Below are 18,227 nucleotides of genomic sequence, written 5' to 3' on the forward strand. Positions count from 1 at the left end.
AAGCCCGAACTTGACCCAATCATCGGACGTTTACGACAGGTGATGGCGCACGTGACCCAATTGAGCCAAGCCTTTTGCTTTTGACCTCATTCGATTATCCTTACCTCGGATACCGTCACGACCTCTGTACGCATCAAAGATCTCAAACCATTCGTCGCGATCCGCTCCGCTCTTCCAAGGTGAGCGCGCGCCTCTCCGACACACGCCCAAGCACCCATCAAGCTAATTGACCGCCCGCAGATGCTCTCCCGCGCCGCCGCCCGCACGACGACGTCGCTTGTCTCCCGCCGAGGCTTCCACGCCACCCGGGCTCGCATGTCCTCGCCGTACCACTACCCCGAGGGCCCCTACACCAACATCCCCTTCAACCCGCGCAGCAAGTACTTCGGTCTCGGCTTCTGGTCCTTCATGGCCACGGGCTTCCTCGCTCCCTTTGGCATTGCCGGTGCGTCTGCGCGCTTTTGCCCCTCGAGGCCCGCCGAATCCGTTTCACCCGCTGACAGGCAGTTCAGTCTACCAGACCTACAAGGAGCAGTAAGCTTGAGACGGAAATCTGGGTGGCTTGTTCAAGGCGAGGAAGATATTGTTTGGAGCAGCTGTCCCGGCATATTCGATAGACTGTTGGGCAGCGGTCGATATCACTGTAAACAAAGTTCCATTTGTCAGCCCGAATCGATACGATCGACACGTGCCGTGCTTAGCCACATTCGAAACCGATATGACGCCCTGCGATATGCAAATTCGTGCTTCATTCACGGCGTCGCGCCCCAAGACAATGGGCTGGAATACAAATGCGACTGGGGTATTGCTATATGCAGATGAAGTGTACATGTAAAGTGGCTCTGATCATAGCCACGACCCATCTCGTTTGCCTCGGCGATGCGTCGACCCGTCCCACTTACCCCATGGCGACTTCATGTCCTTGTCTTGGATGATGTTGTCGAATATGGCATGCATGAATTGCTGGCGCTCCGGTGGTATGTCCCACCGCTGGGACATGGCATCAAACGTCTGCACCACAGCCTCAGTCGATGAGCACTTTTTGACAGCCCTCAAAGCCCATATGACGACCCAGCGATCGATTCGGAAGGCCTTGGCGTGCTCATCGCGAGCCTGGTATAGTGCAGACAAGACGCCCTGGAGCCTCTGCTCGCTCCAATCGGAGCCGGAGAAGCCACCGTGCATGTAGAACCCTTTAAAGAGCGCAAGGAAGATGGTCGGGTGTATCGGTACTTTTAGATGCTTCATCTCGTCGAGATACTGGGCGACTTTGTTGAGATTGCCCACCCTGGTGGCGTAGTGCTGCACCAGCAGCTTATATGTATGCAGGTCTGGCGTGAGCCGTACGTTTGTCTGCAGCTTCTCTCTGAGCTCCGGGTGCTGCTTGCCGACCTTAGTGAACATCATAAGGACCCTCGTGATGACTTTGTTCATCATGTAATCGCGCTGTGGCATTTCGGAGGCGAGGGCGTGGCCTTTCTTCATCCGCTCGTAGGTTTCTTCCGCCGCCTCCTCCTCGCCGCACCGCAAAAGACCGGAGATGACACAATTGAGCACAACCGTGTCAATCATTTCGCCAGACTCTACCATCTCCTTGTAGGCGGCGCGTATGCCTCCAGAGTCGAGCTTCAAGCCAAAGTAGTGAATGAGACTGACGTGGTGGAACCGGTTGAACTCGATGCCCCGCTTCTCCATCTCCTTGTATATCATGTCCGCGAGCGTGAAGTTGCCCGCCTTTGCCGCAACGTCGAAAAGCACATTGAATGTGACGTCGTTTCCCAGAACGTTTGCCTCCTTTTCCATTTCTCTCCAGAGCCGCAAGGCTGACTCCATCTCTTGTGCCGTCGTTCGAGCGGCATATTTGGTGGCGAAGGCGAGGGCGAAATTCCAGTGCGATCGTCGCAGGGTGAGGCCAGCGTTCTTGACGTCGGCAAGGAGCGCAAAGTAGCGAAGCATCGACTCCATGTCTCGTTTTCTTGGCGTGCCCATGACCTTCAATAGTCGATTCCTCCATTGCCAAGTCAAACGCAGCATTCGTGGTTCAGGCAGCTCGCCGTATAGCTTGTATATCGCGTCCAGGGACACCCGATTGGGGTGGCGCAGCCTCTGCCCGATGGCCGCGTAGAGCCGCGCAAGCCGCTGCTGGGTATTGTCGGTGATTCTGAGCGTTTCGTCACGGGAAGGATACTCCACATCGTGTTTCTTGTCGGACACGCGCAGGTTTGGTCCGTCGGGCATGGCGTAGCCCCTCCGATACGGATCGCGATGGAAGTCGAAGTGCTCCTCCGCAGTGCCCTCGTCTCTACCGTCAACAAATGACAAAAGCTGTTTGGTGTTGTGCGCCGGCAATGGCGCCTGTCGATGGGCCATTGGTTTCGAGCCGGAGGCAACCGCCGTGGCGACGCTGTACTGCCGCACGTCCTGCCGGGAAGGACGCAGCTGGCAGTCTCTGGGGACGGGCATAAAGGTTGATAGCAGCCATATTGAGGTCCTCGGGCAAGTCGTCGGTTGCGCAAGGACTTTTGCTGGAGGCGTCGGCCTGTTGCAGAAGGTCCTCTGGGATGTCGTCTGGACGGACCTCAGGGTCGCCCTCGGACGGTTTGCGAGGACCGCGCCGCAGACGGACCCGTCCACTCGACTGCGTATTTTCATGGGTCGTTCCTCATTGTGGCCCGGACGTCACAAAGAGAGTTTCTCGCGCGGCGACGGTCGGCGTCCAGGGTGTTGAGCGCTGGGTGCTTGAATAGTCCAAGTTGCCTACGATTTTGGCGAGCTGTCGAACGAATTGGGGGTGGGGCCGCCGACGGAAAAAGCGTCTCTGCCGCTGGGTACGTTAGCGCGCCCAGCGTCCAGCTCATTATACCTAGGTGCGCACTTTCAAGTAGCGGGCTCATCCAGGGTAACTGGCTGGCAGGCGGCTCCCCAGCACGTTGAAAACTTGACGGCATCACAATAAGCACGGCCGAAGTCTCGAAAACCTATGGATAATGTGTGGGGCGACCTGTGATGTCTTTTTTTTAAACTCTGATGTGTTCAATGTGCGACATCCTTAGCCATACTGAAGATCTAGTTTCAATTGGAAAAATACAGCCTTGAATCAAGTTCGGTGACACTCTCTAGCTAGTGGCTGGATCTCATTCATTTACATAACAATATTTTCTCACAAACGAAATCCCTATTAATAAAAACAAGAATGCCGTTCCTGTGAGTAAAGGGCCAGCTTCTCTTCTTCCAGGTTTCCTTTAAACTCATACAGGGCCACTCTATACATATCGTAAATAACCAGCGTCGCGAGGTACGGAGTAGGAGAGCCCACGTATAGCGAGCTCGCGGCGCTGCAAGTCTAAAAGGCGGCCCGGCCAGTCGGCAATACGATTCGCCGGCACCCCAAAATTTCCCGGCGACCAGCAACGCATGCGATCGCGACACACCACCAGCAACGCAGCCCGGCTCACAAACACCGCAGAACGATCCGCCAATTGCTCCGAAAAGGACAGACCGCAGCACGGATCCGAGTGCGACGACTCGTCTACAGCATCCAGACTCGACAGCGGGCTCTAGCGACAAGGACAGCAGCGGCCATGGGCCGACAGATACGACCCGCGGGGGTCCTCAAGGCCGTCGCCCAGGAACTCAGCCAGCCGATGATGCCGGGGCATTTCGTCGCGCAGCCGCCCTGGTATCAGGTCATGACCTCGGTACCGCCTGCTGAGACACTGGTGCGGAACGTCACGCCGCGGCACCGCATGCCCGACCCCAAAAGCACGCGGCCCAAGAAGCTCTACCGCCCGCAGCGCATCGTCTACGTCGAGGACGCGCTTCGCACCGACTTCTACAAGGACCACCCGTGGGAGCTGGCCCGGCCGCGCATCGTTCTCGAGCTGGACGGCAAGGACCACCAGCTCTGCGACTGGAGCAAGGGGCTGCGGCAGCCGGGTATGCCCCTGTCGGGCGAGTGGTGAGTACCTTGTTGTGCAGGGCGCAACGCTTTGGCTTTTGCCCCCTCTCTATCCACGCCAGCTGGGACTAACGGGAAACGAAATGCAGCGTCATACAACGTCAGCTGTGGTTGATGCAAAACGAAAAGATGAGCAAGCGAAAAGCGTACGACGTCGTCCGGCGCGAGTTCTATAGGCTGCGGCAGGCCGAGGAGATTGAGAAGCGCGTGGCCATCGAAGAGGCCCGCCACGTGGGCGCCTACTTTGGCAAATCGAGGCTGGATGTGGGCATGCAGCTCGAGGATCAGGAATTCGAGAACTGGAAGATCTGGGCCGGCAAAATGACGGCCGAACGCGAGGCCAAGGCAAACGCGGAGGTTGCGACGTTCGAAATGGAGGACGACGCCGAGACGGAGACGGAGACGGAGACGGCTTCGGAGGACGCAGAAAAAACAACCGAAGGGGAACCCGTAGCCGCAACAAAGGCATGAGAAGCGCCGCTAGAGAGCGCCGGCCTGTATATAACCATGTACAACCAAAATGTATCAAGAAACAATCGCGCTTGTCATGTCTCGGTCACGTCGGGCCTCCTGGCATTGAAGACCATCTCCCCCGCATTCACCAAACCGTAGGCGGCAGCCACGTCGGCGTGCTGCACGTAAAACGCATCCGCCAAGCCCGTGTAGTAGAGCAGCTTGCCGGTGAGGCTCAGCGTCGAGATGCGCGCCCACGACTCGACGTAGACAAAGAGCATGCTCTCCTCGGGCACGAGCGCGGCGACCTTGAGCAGGTGCACGGCGAGGGCGACGAAGAAGCCCGTGGCGGGCCCGTTGGAGAAGACACGCGTGGGCAGGCGGTGGCGGTTGTGCGCGGCGGCGTGGGCCTCATGTGGCGGCGACGACAGCAGCGCGGGGAAGATGTCGACGACGCTGCGCAGCGCCGTGACGGGCGTGCTCCAGAGCGGCTGGTGGACGCGGCGGGCGCGCGTCACGACCCGCGTGTCGAAGCTGCCGGGCGAGGTGCCGCGGCGGCGGCAGAGCTGTGCGAGCTGCGCCTCGTAGTCGCGCAGGTGGTGCGCCGACATGTTGTCGCCGCTGGAGATGAGGTAGCGGCGGTGGGAGCCGGCGAAGCGGCAGAAGCCGTCGTCCATCATCATGAGCATCTCCTTTGTGTGGCCGCCGGAGCCGAGCACAAAGAGGAAGTAGTCATGGCGGCGGACTCTGGTGTCATCATCATCATCATCATCGTCGTCGTCGTCGTTGTCATAGTGGTGCTGCTGGAAAGGCGGCTTGGGCCATGGCGTTGCGCGGCGACGACGAAGGATTTGCGCGTGACGGGTCTGCAGGGGTGTTAGTCGCGTGTGCTTTTTGAAGCAAAGATGCAATGCGATGCCATTGTGGTGAAAGGGACTTCTTACGGTGATGATGATGGTTAAGAGGATGAGCAGCGACGCGATCGTGAGCAGCGTCGTCCTACTGCTCATGGCACGGATGAGATGCCCAAGGACTGCAGCACCGGCGGCGGCCGCTATCGCAAACAGCCCGCACCGGGCGAGTGCGTCGCGGCCCATGTCTGACGGATGCTGATGTTTTGAGGCGTCTTGGTGGTGGCGGTGGTAGACTTAATCGTGTGATGGAGTCCGAGTCGTCAAGTCATGGTGGTGCACGTGTTCAATTCCAATTACATGTTTAGATACGGATTTATTCCTGAGAAGCGAACCTAGGCCAGCAAAGTCTAGACGCTATTCACAACTAGCACATTCTATGCACCAACAACCTTATAAAATCCATTGCATTTGAGGTTGGATGTGCTCATTGGGGGCTGCACCGCTTCTACTCTACAAAAGCACACAGTCCGCCAAGTGGCTGATTGTGCGACAACAGCCCCCAATCGTCTTTCCAGCTCCACCACAAAACACTGTGATGGCACATCACCTTGCCTGCCTGCCTCACTGGAACCTCTGCCGCTTCTGCGGCGACTCACTCCGTTCGCCCTCCTCGACCCGCGCCTGCTGCGTCTGCGTCTGCGCCTGAGCGGCGGCCTCTTCCGCCTCCGCCGCCGCCGCGCGCGCAGCCCTCGTCGACCGCGCAATGTACCGCCTCGTCGCCTCACGGCCCGCGTCATCAAACAGCGCGTCCATGGCCTCGTGCGTCTTGGCCGAGCACTCGATGTAGCGGTGCGCGCCGATACTCGCGGCCGCGGCTTGGGCCTGGGTGACACACGGCCAAAAACATATCCCCCTGGTTAGCAAAGAGAACCACGGCGACAGACAAGCCGGTGAAAGCCGATCCCGAAAGCCACAGGGAGGAGGAGGAAAAGAAGAGAGAAACTCACGTCGGAGGTGTTGACAAAGTGAGACGCGCTCATACCCGCGGGTATGTTCAGGCGCAGGTCCTTCTTCAGGCCCACGAGATGGAGCAAGGGATCGAAGCCCATCTGGAACGGAGACTCCTTTGTAAACGCCCGGGCTCGTGCGTGTGTCCACTGGATGCAGACAAATCGTCAGTCAGCCTCCTCTGGTGGCGTTTCCCTCTTCCGCTCTCTGCTCACCAGTGAGACAGAGAGACTGTGGGTGAGAGAGAAGGAAAGAAAGAGAGGGAGAGTCGACTCTATCCGGCATACCCAAGAAACAATGCTGCGCATCGACATGCCATTCTGCACGTCAAAGCACAAGAACACGGCGTCGAAGCAGTGCGCCCGCACCATCTCCACGGTGTTGAGGTCCGGCGCGCCCGAAGTATCCTAGCATTCGATGGACACGGCCTTGTCGTGGAACCGGCGCGGTAGGTAAAAGGCCACATAGTTGGGCCGATGGCTGCCCACGGTCTGCGGTCATGGAGGTCAGTCCGGTCGTGTGCTGCCGCGACAACACACAAACAAGAACTACACCAGCACAACGACACTAGCCTCACATCTGAGAAGCTCGTAGGGGAGAGAAGACAAGACACTCACGTCGGGGAAGAAGTTGTAATAAGCCTTGCTACATCGAAGGCAGGTCAGCGACTGGCAAAGACACGTACGACGAAAGGGGGATACGTGCGGAAAGAGGGAGAAGAGGAAGAGGAGGAGGAGGCGGCGGTCGTGTTGGTGCCTGGTCGTACGTACACAAGCAGCGAAGTCTGGCCTGCGCCTTTACCGCCCACAAAGAGAAACTTGAGAAGAATCGGATCCGGCAGATGTACGGTCACGACGCGACCCGCCGCCGCCGCCGCCGCAGCAGCAGCAGCTACCGCCTCAGCCTGCTGGTCCGCAGACGACGACAACGCCGATACCTTTCGCTTGTGACTGAATAAGCCCATGATCCTTGCCGAGAGCGACTGCCGCTGCCGCCGCCGCTGCCGCTGCTGCCGTCCGATCCTGCCACTGCTGCTGTTGCTACTAGCACTGCCATCACCGCCAGCAGCGGCACTGCCGCTGCCGTCGCGGCGGTCGTCACCCAGCAGGAAGAGGCGGAGGCGACGGCGGGGGTCAAGGTTACGCACTGAGAAGGCCCTCGACGGCGGCCGGGAGGAGGAGTAGGAGCCACCGCCGCCGACGCCAAACTGCGGCGTGCCGGGGCGCACAAAGCTGAGCCGGCCGGGGGGCCGGGGAGGCAGGTTGGCAGGATAGTCATCGACGTCTTCTGCTGCTGCATCTTCGCCTTGATGGGCCGCCTGGCCCTGTGTGAGGATGGTGGTGTCCTGGTGGTCGTTGTCGACGCCATCGTCACCATCATCGTCACCACCCAGGATGGTATTGTCGTCTACAGAGGACTTTCCCCCCTCCAACGTCAGCAACACAAGCCCAAGCACCACGAACCGAACGATGCGATGGATGGGGGAAAACAAGTGTACTCACAGCAGCAGCAATGGCAGAAGCCCGACGCGCGTCAAAGCCATCGCCCGCAAACGGATCCTCGCGCTCCTCACGGGTGGGAACCTCCATCGCCCAGCTCATCACCCGACGCGTCGTCGTCTCTCTCCCCTCTTCCTCATCGTCACTCATCATTCTCTTCAAAGCCCGTTTTCCCGACGGGGCGGGACGAGCACAGTACAGTCTCTTTTGCTTCCCCCGTCTGTTGCCACCAGGTCCAAGGTGTCTGGGCTTAAGATAGAGCTCACAACACGTGCACGGCGAACTGGTTGTCAAACGTGATGGTGAGCGCCACGACCGTCTCGTTGTTGTTGTGGTCGAGGAGCACGACGAGGAGGGACAAAATGAGCAGGAGAAGATGTGCGGCGGCGGTGCAGCAGCAGTAGAAGGAGAAGAAGAAGGCGGTCATGCGGCGGACGCAAGCGCGCTTGTGAGCCATAGGTAGGCGAAGCTGGGAAACCGTGCCGACGAGAGTGCCTTGCGTGTACGAAGTAGAAATCCCGGGGGCAGAGAATGTGCGTGCGTGTGCGTGCGTGTGTTGGTGCTGGTGTTGGTGTTGGAGCGACCGAGAACATGCTGGTTATTAGGTAGGCAGTGGTGGTGCGTCGTGACGCATTGCACAGAGCAGCTGTTGTTGCTAGGTGCGACAGCCCTGCTCTCCCTCCCCCGTTCAAGTCCTTTCTCGTAGCTGTTCGTTCACCTTTTGGCCCTGAACGGTTCTATGGCCTTCTATTGAGTGTTCTTGCGTTCCCCCATTTGAGTTAGATAACCCCCCCCCGGGGGGCAAGTGTGCGAGGGAGTCGGGTGAAAGCTGAGGCCTATACTCTACTGCTGGGCTGTCCCCATGGGCGGGTTGCTCAGAGAGCCATGCGTTGGCCAGCGGGGAAGAGCGAGCCTCGCGGCATGAAGTATACCAGATGTCGCCGACTTGCCATCACACGGTCCCTTGAGCAGATGGTGTCGTGTTATTGATCATCACGCGGCGAATCCTCATCCGTTCCTACAGTATTATACTCCTTCTGCCGCAGTGCCCTTGATCACTCAACGGTGCAACAACCCCTTGGCTTGGTCCTGTGAATCTACGTTCAGCCGCCCTTCGTGCTCTTATCAAGACGCAAACGCAGCATCGGTTGCAGCAACTTTGGATGAAGCTCACCCACCACCTCCTTCATAGCCTTTCAGTCTATATTCGTCCAAAACTCGACAGCCCATTGTGCCACAGAGTTGCCTTTGACGCCAGCAAGTCACGGACCAGGCTAGGAAACTAGCAACTTCATACATCATGACTGGTGGTGATTTTGTCTAGCACAATCTACGTATACCCTCTTGAGCGCGCCGTCCGTCCTACCTCCAGACTCTGTTTAACTCCCAAACCCGTTCCGACCGATCCCCGTCGCGCCTTGATGATTGCTACCACGTCAAAACTATGAAACGAAAACAACTCGTCCTAAACTCTCGAAACGACCTACGCTTGTGAGCGCAGAAACGAGCGACGCAAAAAGCAACTCGTATTTTATCATCCATCCACTGGCCAGTCTGAATGCGCTTCAACGCCGGTGACATGCCGCGTCCAACCCAGCTCCAAAAGTACACAGAAAAGACATTAGAAGGCAATTAAAACCTGAACGCCGCAGATTAAATAGCAACCTTGTTTCGCTTTCAGGGCTGCGTGGCCATGCAACTCAGCTGCGCTTGAATCGAATGAGCGAAAAGCGAAATCGACGTACTCCGGCGGCCGTTCCGGGATCAAACATTTGCGGGCCAGACTCGCGATTTGCAGCCGAGGTCGAGCCGCCACAGGGTATCTGCGTGTCTCCAAAACGTAGAATGGGTATCGTACCGACTTGCGACCCGTGTATAGCCACGGCCGCGCATTGCCATTATAGACTTCTCCGTCTTTCGTCCCACTCGTCCTCCAGATCTCCTGCCCCGTCGCCGTGTGCCGAGAATCGTGAACGGCTGCTTCGGACGCCATTGGGATTCAGGTCAAGCCCCAAGCGTACCTCGCGCTGAATTTGCAGAAAATACCGCCTCAGGCTTCTCAGGCCCTTGAGAAATCCGCCGTCCGGTTCGTCTGGATGCTGTGGCGGGCAGGGCTTGTCGTCGAGGTTGACGAACGGTGTCAGGCTGTTTGCAAAGTCGGCCATCTTGAAATCAATTTCCCGAGGATTCCTCCGCTTCCTTCGACTTGACTCCTCCGTATCCGTGGCCGCATCCGTTGTCGAGTCGTACATGGTCTCGTACCCTCCGTCGGTAGAGTTGTCGCCGTCATAAAACATGAGGAGGCTCGCGGCATAGAAGCGGTATCCGCGAAGGCCGCGCACGATATGCTCCAGCTGGGACAGCTTCTTGAGCACTACCGGAATATGTTGCAGAATGCTCTCCAGGTCTACCCCGTTGTACAAAAAGCTTTGAAGCGCGTCTTGGAACTCCTGTCCCGCCTTGAGCCGACGCCCAAAGTACTTGTCTTGGAACTCATACGTCTGAGTGCGCACATTCCACACCTGTAGCCCGCAGATGCGCACGCCTAGCTCGGCCGAGGTGGTGGCCCTGCACTTCTCTTGCTGCGACTTTTGCTTCTTGGGGGTGGCCTCGACGCCATATTGTCGTGTGCCCATCTTTAGGTCCATCATACACGGACGCTTCATGCCAGCCGTAAGATCTTCCATGAGTAAAAAGTACTCTACTCGATCTTGCTGAGAATTTGCCTCCGTTTTGGCTTCCTTGGGGTTCACTGGCCGCGGGATCTTTCTGAACTCGTCAACCGGCTCCGGCATGTCCAAGGCTACCTCGGTGGTGTTTGCCAATGTGGAGGTGGGAATTGACTCGGTCTGAGCGGAGCCGTTCGCCGCTGTATCGTCTCGTCCATTTTGCAGAGTCGCCTCCGCTGCAGACGCATCGAGAGGCCGATCATGCGTTTTGTAGTCGGCATCATCGGCCTCCTCAAAATACTTCAAGTGTCCTCGAGATTCACGTACATCCTCAGGCCGTCGGCGCAGACCACCCGCGGAAAAGCGGCGCTTCTTCTTGGTCACCACCGGCCTGGCCTTGAGAATCTCGGGCTCTGGAGCGCTCGTTCCGGTGATGTCTTTGACTGGAACTTCATGGCCGTCCTGTTTGGGGCGAAGAGCCATGTCGGGGCCAAGATCACTAATAGATTCCCCCCTGAGCCTGGGAGGCATCTCCGGTGAAGTCTGAGACTTCGTGCCATCCGTGCTGTGTGCGCTATCGTGAGTAAGCTCAGGTACCTCCATGCCTTGGTTTAGATTCGGGTCTGAAATCGTCGGCCGCAACAACCTCTGTAGAGTGGGTCGGGGAATGGACCGCTGGTGTGGCCGACGGTGCTTCTGGACCTCGACTGGCTGCTTCAAGAAGGCATCGTTGAACACCTCATTGCGCAGGCGCTTATTGATCGTCGTATATCCCCAGCTATTCGGCCGCTCTTCCATCTGAGGCCGGTGACGTGGAAGCGAGGAGTCAGATTGATGCATCTTCGTTGCCGAGCTACTGCGACGACGAAAGGCGTCGGGCGGTGGCGTTGGCTGTAGAAGGTTGCGAGGCAGAATGTGTTTGTTGTCGTCAAAGGTAACTGTGGGAATCTGGAAACTGGCGTTTGCGAGGGACTGACTGACGACGCGAGCGGGAGGTCGATCAGTGTGCCCATTCCCCGATGTCTCTAATGAAGAATCGTGTCCGTTTGCCGGTCCCTTCTTCGCCTCGTCCCGGAGCCTCTTACGCTCCGCGGCGGCCGCCTCTTCCCGTTTCACCACGCTCTTCCTCCTAGGCTGCTTGTGAAATGTCACATTGAGGACACCGATATATCTTGCCAAAACGTCAGCTCAATTTCGTCCTCTCGAAAGAAACGACGGTACGAGGTATAGGGAATGTGGACGACCTACCGAGGGAGAAAAGGCAGCAGATCGCGATGATATCTCTCGATTGTCTCGTAGAATTCGTTTTCTCTGTTGTTGAGTTGCTTACACACGGCTCGACGAGAGAATCGCCAAATCGTGGTATGTCCCCCAACCTGATGCTTGTATGGGATCAACTCGATGGCCTCGAGGGGTTCACGGGTCTGATGCTGATGCTCATGCACATGATCCTCGTACTGTTTCACGGGAGACGGACGTGGGGGGCTGGCGATGTGGCTCTTCACCTCCAGGTCGTCTTCGATGGCGAAATCGTCGGGTTTCACCGGGGACGGCTCACCGGTTCGTGACACGGGCGCTTCACGGGACCGCACGCGGGACAAGTCAAGGGGAGGCTCATCATCTTTGTCACTGATCTCGGGCTCGGGCTCAGGCTCGTCGGCCTTGACAAGCCATGGATGTGTCTTACTCTGGGACAGTGACCTTTGACGCGGCGGGTGGGCTGCGCCCTTGCCTTCGCCCTTAACGATACGAGCCTCCGGCATCTCGTGATGGGGTAAGAAGACAGCCGACGAGATCTTTTCCTCGCCTGACTCATCCGCTTCCGCCTCAACATCTGCATCCCCGTCAATTTCGGAACCGGAAAGGCGTTCTTGGCTCGGTTGTAAAGATTCGGGCGACTTGACCGCCACCTCGAAGTGCCGATCAGTCTCGACAGCTGGCGCAGTCTGCGCTTGTTCGCGCAGCGTTAATGTCGTTTGTTTTCGGACCGGTGGTTGCGAACCCGACAATAGCCCGGATTCTGAAGCCACAGCAGATTCGTCGGTTCGTTTGGTGATGCTGAAATAGTCCCGCTCGGTCGAGATGACCCGGGCTTGTTGGTTCTCGGGCTCGTCGGTAGGATGCGGCTGCGCTGCTACCGGTATCGGCCCAGTCGAGAGCAGCTCCCCGGGAGAACCTCGCCGCGGGGGCTGGTCCTCCAGAGTCGGCGACAATTTCTCACGCAGAATTGTGCGAGGATCCTTGCGCCTTGTTTTGTCGTCGGGGGGCAGGCCTTCTTTGAAGAACCGCAGGCTATAACTAGCCTTGCGACTTCGTGCGTTGTGCTCTACTCCAGCCATGGCTTCTGCAACAGATTGCTCCACCAGGCCATCTTCGCCTTCCCCCTCACCAGAGCCAATGGACCAGACCTTTTCGTTTTTCTCGGCGCCCATCGTGAGAGCGTGCCTGATTGGTTTTGGGTGGAAAGTTGTCCAATCTTCAGGTTTGCTATGCACATCTTGTGAGGTGGTTCGCTTGATTGGCGCCGCTGGATGCGTCGCTGTCGGTGTCGTCGACTCATCCGGGCTCGTCGAGTGAGAGAAAGCGCGCGTCTTGAGTAGCTCGCTGCCAGGGCGGTCGAGCTCAAGGGAAGTGGAGACCCGGCCTTTCGCCCTGTCGAGGAAACTCCGGTGTTCCATGAGCACCTCTCCGGCATGGCTCAGACCGTGCTGATTGTATGAGGATGGGCCGCTGGCTGGTTCTCGAGGCGCAACGGCGGAGGCGACGGGGATGGTGGCTGAAGCGGCCATGGCCCCAGACTGAGACGCTCCTCGCTTCACGGGCGAGTCGCCGCCATTGCTCGTCCTGACGTCCGAGGCTTGCGAGGTTGCCTTGACGGGCGAACGGTGGGTGTAGCCGACGGCGATAGGCGGGTCGGGCTTCGTGTTCGGATACGATTGCGGGTGCGGGTGCGGATGTCGACTTTTGACGTCGTGCGGTGATGTCGATGCGGAGTTGGGCGGCTTGGGGATGCCACGGGCAGATGCCAACGCCTGCGTCAGCAACGATGGGCCAGATTGCCTCGGAGGCCCAGGGGTGGCAGTTGCTGAGCTGACGGATTTTATGTCATCGGCGCTGCTAGGAATCGCATCCCTGCCGGGGTCGACCGGCGATGTCGTGGAGGACGATGCGGCTTCCGGAACCGGGGGCGCGAGGCTCGTTAGAAGCGCAGCCTGGCGGCTGCTGACGACGACGTCGTGGCTGTCCGGGTTGGCGATAGGCAGCCGCTGGGCAGTCGACTCATCCACCTGTGGTGGTTGGGACGGCGGAGGTCGCTGTTGCGTGCCAGTACTCGTCGAACCCGAAGTCGAGGATGGAGCGCCGGCGGCGGGTGGAGGGGCTGCGGTGCGGTTATCAGGGTTATTGTTGTGGTCGACTCCTGACCCCCGGGCGTCGGCATGGGTCGGGCTTCCATGGCTAACGGCAGCGAGCGTTAGCGGTACAGGGGGTGCGGCATTTTCGGGCTCGGAAGGCGGGTTGGACATGAGGAAAACATCTGGCGCGGCAGAGCGGCGGCGTGGGAGCAACGATTCGCGGCAGATGCAGGATGTGGTAGCGAGTGGTGGTGAGCGAGAGAAGGGGGCGAAAAGAGGGCGTGGAGGTGTTGGTGTTGATGACGGGGGGAAAAAGAAGTGGGTGGGTGGGCTGGCGGGCGGCGGGAGTTGGAGGAGGGAAAAGCGGCGACTCGGATGGGCGTGACGGTGTATATGACCTCTGCTGTGGTACAAAGGCAGGTCGGCTCGAAGGAACTGAACTACAAAGTACCTTGGTACTGACGAGGTGCCCAGGGTTTCAGTGATTGCAGAGCCTGGGCAGCCAGCCTTTCAGCGGGCCTTTCAGCGGGCCGGGCTGGCTGAGGGCCGCTGTCAAAGCCCGCCCACGCTCCATCCTCAGGTACTCAGGTTGTGCGGCCTCCCAGCTCCACTGGGAGATGGGGGGCGTGCAGGCGCAGTCACGTCAACGTCACACCTCAACCTCCAGTGGGGAGCGGCGGGCTGGGCCACAAGGCCGCTCGGCGGGGTTCTAGTGGCTGCCGCGGATGCGCTAGGGCCAGCAGCCGAGGGGGCTTGAGGCGGGAAGGAGGGGGTGCTGCTACTTTAGCGCACGCCATGCATTCGACTCTTGACGGGATAGGACGTCGACGACGATGACTTCTTCCAGGTCATCGACTGCTGGCATAACACACTTACCGAGTGGCTGGCGACGGAGCCAGATGCGAGACGAGCCGACTCTGGCCAATTCCAGGGCGCGTCAGCCACGTAGCCAAGTCGCAGCGGCGGCGCTCCGTCGGTCAGTCAGTCGCAGCTCGACGCCAGATCTCGACCTTGTCCCCCCCCCCCCGCCTTTCAATGATTGACATCCCGTTCATCCCCCCCCCCCGTCCGCCCGCTCCACGTGGGTTCAACAGCCGTCTCACGGCGCCCGGTGGCCCCGACCAATGGATCGTGGGCTGCCGGTGAGACCTGCGCGGCTATCGATGCAATTGGTGCGATCCATCTCGGCGGTCTGGGCAGGTCGACGTGAGATGGGGTATGTGCGTTGGCCATCCTTTGCTTGCTCGGGAGGAGGCAGCCCTACAATGCCAGATTCTGTCTTTGACGCGCATGTCAAACACGCAAGGTACGAGGGCCCCTTGCCTTTGCTTGCAGCCAACTCGCCTTCACCGACTCGATATCGAGTCGTCTTCTTGCCGCGGGGGCCACGGGACGACACGACACGACCACGGGTCAAGGTGAGCGAGACTTGTTATCTCTTCTCTCGCCAGACATCCCCGTTCCTTCCTCCCCTTATATCTCAAGTGAGATAGTGAGATGTAGAGAACAATCCACGAGACGTCGCTCGACATCTACATTGGCTGCACCATTTCGAGTCATGCAAAAACTCAATCATGGAGGTCATTTCAGGTTTGTTGGCTCACCGACCCCCTTGGCAGCGCTACAACGCCACCATTCACGTTTCGTTTTGATGGTCGGATCCTTTCTTTCACCAAGGCCATCTTTCCCGCCCCTTACTGTGTAGTCCGAGATGCAGTCAGCAAGGGCCAGAGATCATTCCGTGCCAAAATGGCGTGACAAGGTTGGCTTGGTGGCTGGCTTTCACCCTGGTTGACCCTGCCGCCGCCCTGCGCCCTGTGACAGCCAGGAGCTTTCACCATACTCGTCATTGTCCTCACAATTTTATCGTGGACTTACTCCATGATCAATGGCTTGCTTTGTCCTAAAGGCTTTGCTGCCAGGTCGCATTCATCCTCCTCGAGCAAGCCTTGTTCGCAAACGTCATCCAACATGCGGTAGCTCGATGGCCCTGCCACTAGTGCCAGCGATTCCCTGACCGCCCCTTTCTCATCGACAGGACTTCACCCTAGCAAGACAACCTCCAATGATGCTGTTTTACAATCTGTTTGACCCAGTAGGGTTCAACGCTCCTTGCAAAGCCAGCGTGACATGAGGATCCACTGATGCGCAGCATTCACATCGCCCTCACTCCAGATCGTCCAAACATAACCGCCATGGCCTGACTAAACGATGGGGCTTCGGGACTTCCAAATCTTTGCAAAGCTCGAAATCCATATCCTGGCTGCCGTTGTGTGAGCTCTCACAGTTCGACCGGCCCATCGCGGGTGATTGTACCCTCCAAAACTCATTTGGGCCGCTCCGCCGTAGACGGCACCACTTAGCAAAACGCTTGTGCATTTACATCGAAGGATCTGCTGATATCCAAGTCTTCGCAGTCGTCACTGAGTCTCCATAAATCTACCAAGAGGGTCATGGCGCATGTGGGCGTGCTGGCCAGAGTCCCAGCCTCGATAATAAGCGCTGACAACATCAACGAAAACGACAGTGAAGAAGAAGTCGTTCTACCAAAAACGCGATCAGTAGAGAAAGGACCAGGATTATAAGCGCCTCGGACTCAGCAGCTCGGTCCAAGTTCAATGACCATACTCTCTCTGGCGTGCCCTGGCTGCCATCAGTCAGCCGCTTTTCAGCGTGAGATGTTACATGCCATTACAAGCATCCTTGATTCTAGGACTCTTCGCAAGAAACGGAGATGGTCTGTCACCTTCAGCATGAGCCTCGAGCTGTTATGTCTGTTCTGATCGGCGATAAGCTGGCTTTGTCTAGGGGGTATTGGCCCTTATTTTCGTCGTCCTCAGCAATAGCCCTCCAGGTTTCCCCAGTCGCTGTCTGTTCTCCCGAAGATGCACATCTGCCATGCGTATCGGCGACCTGAGCTTTGCTATCCGCAGATCTCGCCCTCGTATGTTCGCCATGTACTCTGCACGTCGTACGAAGCCGACACTTGGCAATATTCGGGGTTACACCGCGGACGAGGCCGCTCTCCCTATGTCGTACGGGACATGAAGTATTTCTACGAATTTCCACGAGTACATTGTCATTGGCGATCCGACCTCGCACGGTCAGGCTGACGATGCTCAACGTCGGGGACAGTGTCTTATGTCACATATTCGGTGCCTAATCGCGCATGTATCCTGTGCTCGCTATGATCGAGGCACACGATGCTTAGCAAACAATTGACACTGAAATGGGGATCGCTATTACAGATCAAGTACACTGTACAATCCGAATTTACCGTGTCCGCACGGTAAATCGAGGGCTTTAGCTCCGCGATGGCTCCTAAGTCCGAGTTGATGTTCTCGCCCAACGGGTAGGCAACGCGTCCAACAACGTCGATGATTGGAAGCTCGGATCAGGCGCCCAAGTAATGAGATAGGGCCCCAAAGGTATAAGTAGAAGGGCTGCGGCATCTCGATTACTTCAACCTATTCCGGGCGTTGGTTAGCCTGATATTTGAAATTACGTACGAAGTAGCATAGCTTGGGGGAAATCACAGCAATCTCACCATGGGCCCAACATACAACGCGGGGTCGCTGTTCCACGCAAAGGACCTCGTCGTCGTCATCACTGGCGGTGGCTCGGGTTTGGGAAGGATGATGGCCCACGCCATGGCGGCCAACGGCGCCAAGGCCGTTTACGTCCTCGGACGACGACAGGAGCCGCTCGATGAGACGAAAGCGTCTTCGACCAACCCTGACGTTGTCCACACCATCATCTGCGACGTCATCTCCAAGGACTCCCTGGCAGCGGCCGCAGCGCAGGTGACCGAGGAGGTCGGCTACATCAACGTCCTCTTCGCGAACAGCGGCGTCATGTCTGGCACCACAGAAATGAACGACATTGACGGCATGTCTATCGAAGAGCTCCAGGAGCGGCTCTGGGGACCGGACATGGACGACTTCAACAACGCATACCACGTCAACGTCACGGGCGCATACTACACGACGGTCGCCTTCCTGACCCTCCTCAGCCGGGGCAACGAGCGCGGCAACGTTTCGCAGAGGTCTCAGGTCATCGTGACTTCCTCCATCGGGGGGTACATTCGGAAGCCGCTGAGCGGGTTTGCGTACGGCGCGAGCAAAGCCGCGGTCAACCTCTTGTTTAAGCAGCTGTCCACGGTGCTGTCCAACTGGACGATCCGCGTCAACGCCCTTGCGCCCGGGTTCTACCCCAGCGACATGACCAGCGGCATGCCGTTTATGAGCGAGCGCGGCGACCCCCGCGTCGAGGGCGGCATGACCAAGGAGATGGTGCCGCTGATGCGATGCGGCGCCGAGGAGGACCTTGCCGGCGCGGTGCTCTTCCTCGTCAGTCCCGCGGGGGCTTACATCGACGGCAACCAGCTCGTGACGGATGGTGGCCGATTAGCTCTCGTGCAGGGGACGTACTGA

General features: G+C 58.3%; 9 protein-coding genes across 9 annotated transcripts; 3 read left to right on the forward strand and 6 right to left on the reverse strand.

Annotated features, from left to right (window-relative positions):
* The first annotated feature begins 33 nt into the window (after nt 1-33).
* JDV02_010387 (uncharacterized protein) lies at nt 34-842 on the forward strand. The gene is made up of 3 exons (XM_047992123.1): nt 34-179; nt 241-445; nt 513-842. Exons 2-3 carry the CDS (start codon nt 241-243, stop codon nt 536-538), a joined length of 231 nt encoding a protein of 76 aa, XP_047848136.1. The 5' UTR covers nt 34-179; the 3' UTR covers nt 539-842.
* Nucleotides 523-2,798, reverse strand: JDV02_010388 (uncharacterized protein). Its single transcript, XM_047992124.1, has one exon. The coding sequence runs from the start codon at nt 2,650-2,652 to the stop codon at nt 847-849; it is 1,806 nt and encodes a 601-aa protein (XP_047848137.1). The 5' UTR covers nt 2,653-2,798; the 3' UTR covers nt 523-846.
* A 628-nt stretch (nt 2,799-3,426) lies between these two features.
* RSM25 (mitochondrial ribosomal small subunit component) lies at nt 3,427-4,517 on the forward strand. The gene is made up of 2 exons (XM_047992125.1): nt 3,427-3,958; nt 4,048-4,517. The coding sequence occupies exons 1-2, from the start codon at nt 3,582-3,584 to the stop codon at nt 4,427-4,429; spliced, it is 759 nt and encodes a 252-aa protein (XP_047848138.1). The 5' UTR covers nt 3,427-3,581; the 3' UTR covers nt 4,430-4,517.
* Nucleotides 4,366-5,582, reverse strand: ALG14 (N-acetylglucosaminyldiphosphodolichol N-acetylglucosaminyltransferase). Its single transcript, XM_047992126.1, has one exon. It carries the CDS (start codon nt 5,506-5,508, stop codon nt 4,504-4,506), a length of 1,005 nt encoding a protein of 334 aa, XP_047848139.1. The 5' UTR covers nt 5,509-5,582; the 3' UTR covers nt 4,366-4,503.
* A 304-nt stretch (nt 5,583-5,886) lies between these two features.
* On the reverse strand, nt 5,887-6,644 carry JDV02_010391 (uncharacterized protein; the record flags this gene model as incomplete). The annotated part of the gene is made up of 3 exons (XM_047992127.1): nt 5,887-6,147; nt 6,273-6,422; nt 6,561-6,644. 3 exons carry the CDS (start codon nt 6,642-6,644, stop codon nt 5,887-5,889), a joined length of 495 nt encoding a protein of 164 aa, XP_047848140.1.
* A 36-nt stretch (nt 6,645-6,680) lies between these two features.
* On the reverse strand, nt 6,681-7,862 carry JDV02_010392 (uncharacterized protein; the record flags this gene model as incomplete). Its single annotated transcript, XM_047992128.1, has 4 exons — nt 6,681-6,764; nt 6,891-6,918; nt 7,044-7,690; nt 7,776-7,862. The coding sequence occupies 4 exons, from the start codon at nt 7,860-7,862 to the stop codon at nt 6,681-6,683; spliced, it is 846 nt and encodes a 281-aa protein (XP_047848141.1).
* Nucleotides 7,863-8,034: 172 nt separating this feature from the next.
* JDV02_010393 (uncharacterized protein) lies at nt 8,035-8,229 on the reverse strand (the record flags this gene model as incomplete). Its single annotated transcript, XM_047992129.1, has 1 exon — nt 8,035-8,229. The coding sequence occupies one exon, from the start codon at nt 8,227-8,229 to the stop codon at nt 8,035-8,037; it is 195 nt and encodes a 64-aa protein (XP_047848142.1).
* Nucleotides 8,230-9,054: 825 nt separating this feature from the next.
* KCS1 (Inositol-hexakisphosphate kinase) lies at nt 9,055-14,125 on the reverse strand. The gene is made up of 2 exons (XM_047992130.1): nt 11,690-14,125; nt 9,055-11,612 (listed from the first exon to the last, which is right to left on the reverse strand). The coding sequence occupies exons 1-2, from the start codon at nt 13,963-13,965 to the stop codon at nt 9,671-9,673; spliced, it is 4,218 nt and encodes a 1,405-aa protein (XP_047848143.1). The 5' UTR covers nt 13,966-14,125; the 3' UTR covers nt 9,055-9,670.
* Nucleotides 14,126-17,342: 3,217 nt separating this feature from the next.
* On the forward strand, nt 17,343-18,227 carry JDV02_010395 (uncharacterized protein; the record flags this gene model as incomplete). The annotated part of the gene is made up of 1 exon (XM_047992131.1): nt 17,343-18,227. One exon carries the CDS (start codon nt 17,343-17,345, stop codon nt 18,225-18,227), a length of 885 nt encoding a protein of 294 aa, XP_047848144.1.

The sequence above is a fragment of the Purpureocillium takamizusanense genome, chromosome 12 (genome assembly GCF_022605165.1).
Source record: "Purpureocillium takamizusanense chromosome 12, complete sequence".
NCBI lineage: Eukaryota > Fungi > Ascomycota > Sordariomycetes > Hypocreales > Ophiocordycipitaceae > Purpureocillium > Purpureocillium takamizusanense.

Excerpts from the sequence above, each read along its gene's own strand:
- RSM25 (XM_047992125.1), top strand. The coding sequence starts at position 3,582 with ATGGGCCGACAGATACGACCCGCGGGGGTCCTCAAGGCCGTCGCCCAG. Across the intron at positions 3,959-4,047 it reads ATGCCCCTGTCGGGCGAGTG|CGTCATACAACGTCAGCTGT; the intron begins GTGAGTACCTTG and ends AACGAAATGCAG.
- JDV02_010387 (XM_047992123.1), top strand. The coding sequence starts at position 241 with ATGCTCTCCCGCGCCGCCGCCCGCACGACGACGTCGCTTGTCTCCCGC. Across the intron at positions 446-512 it reads CGCTCCCTTTGGCATTGCCG|TCTACCAGACCTACAAGGAG; the intron begins GTGCGTCTGCGC and ends CAGGCAGTTCAG.
- KCS1 (XM_047992130.1), bottom strand. The coding sequence starts at position 13,965 with ATGTCCAACCCGCCTTCCGAGCCCGAAAATGCCGCACCCCCTGTACCG. Across the intron at positions 11,613-11,689 it reads CTGCTGCCTTTTCTCCCTCG|ATATATCGGTGTCCTCAATG; the intron begins GTAGGTCGTCCA and ends CGTTTTGGCAAG.
- ALG14 (XM_047992126.1), bottom strand. The coding sequence starts at position 5,508 with ATGGGCCGCGACGCACTCGCCCGGTGCGGGCTGTTTGCGATAGCGGCC.
- JDV02_010388 (XM_047992124.1), bottom strand. The coding sequence starts at position 2,652 with ATGAAAATACGCAGTCGAGTGGACGGGTCCGTCTGCGGCGCGGTCCTC.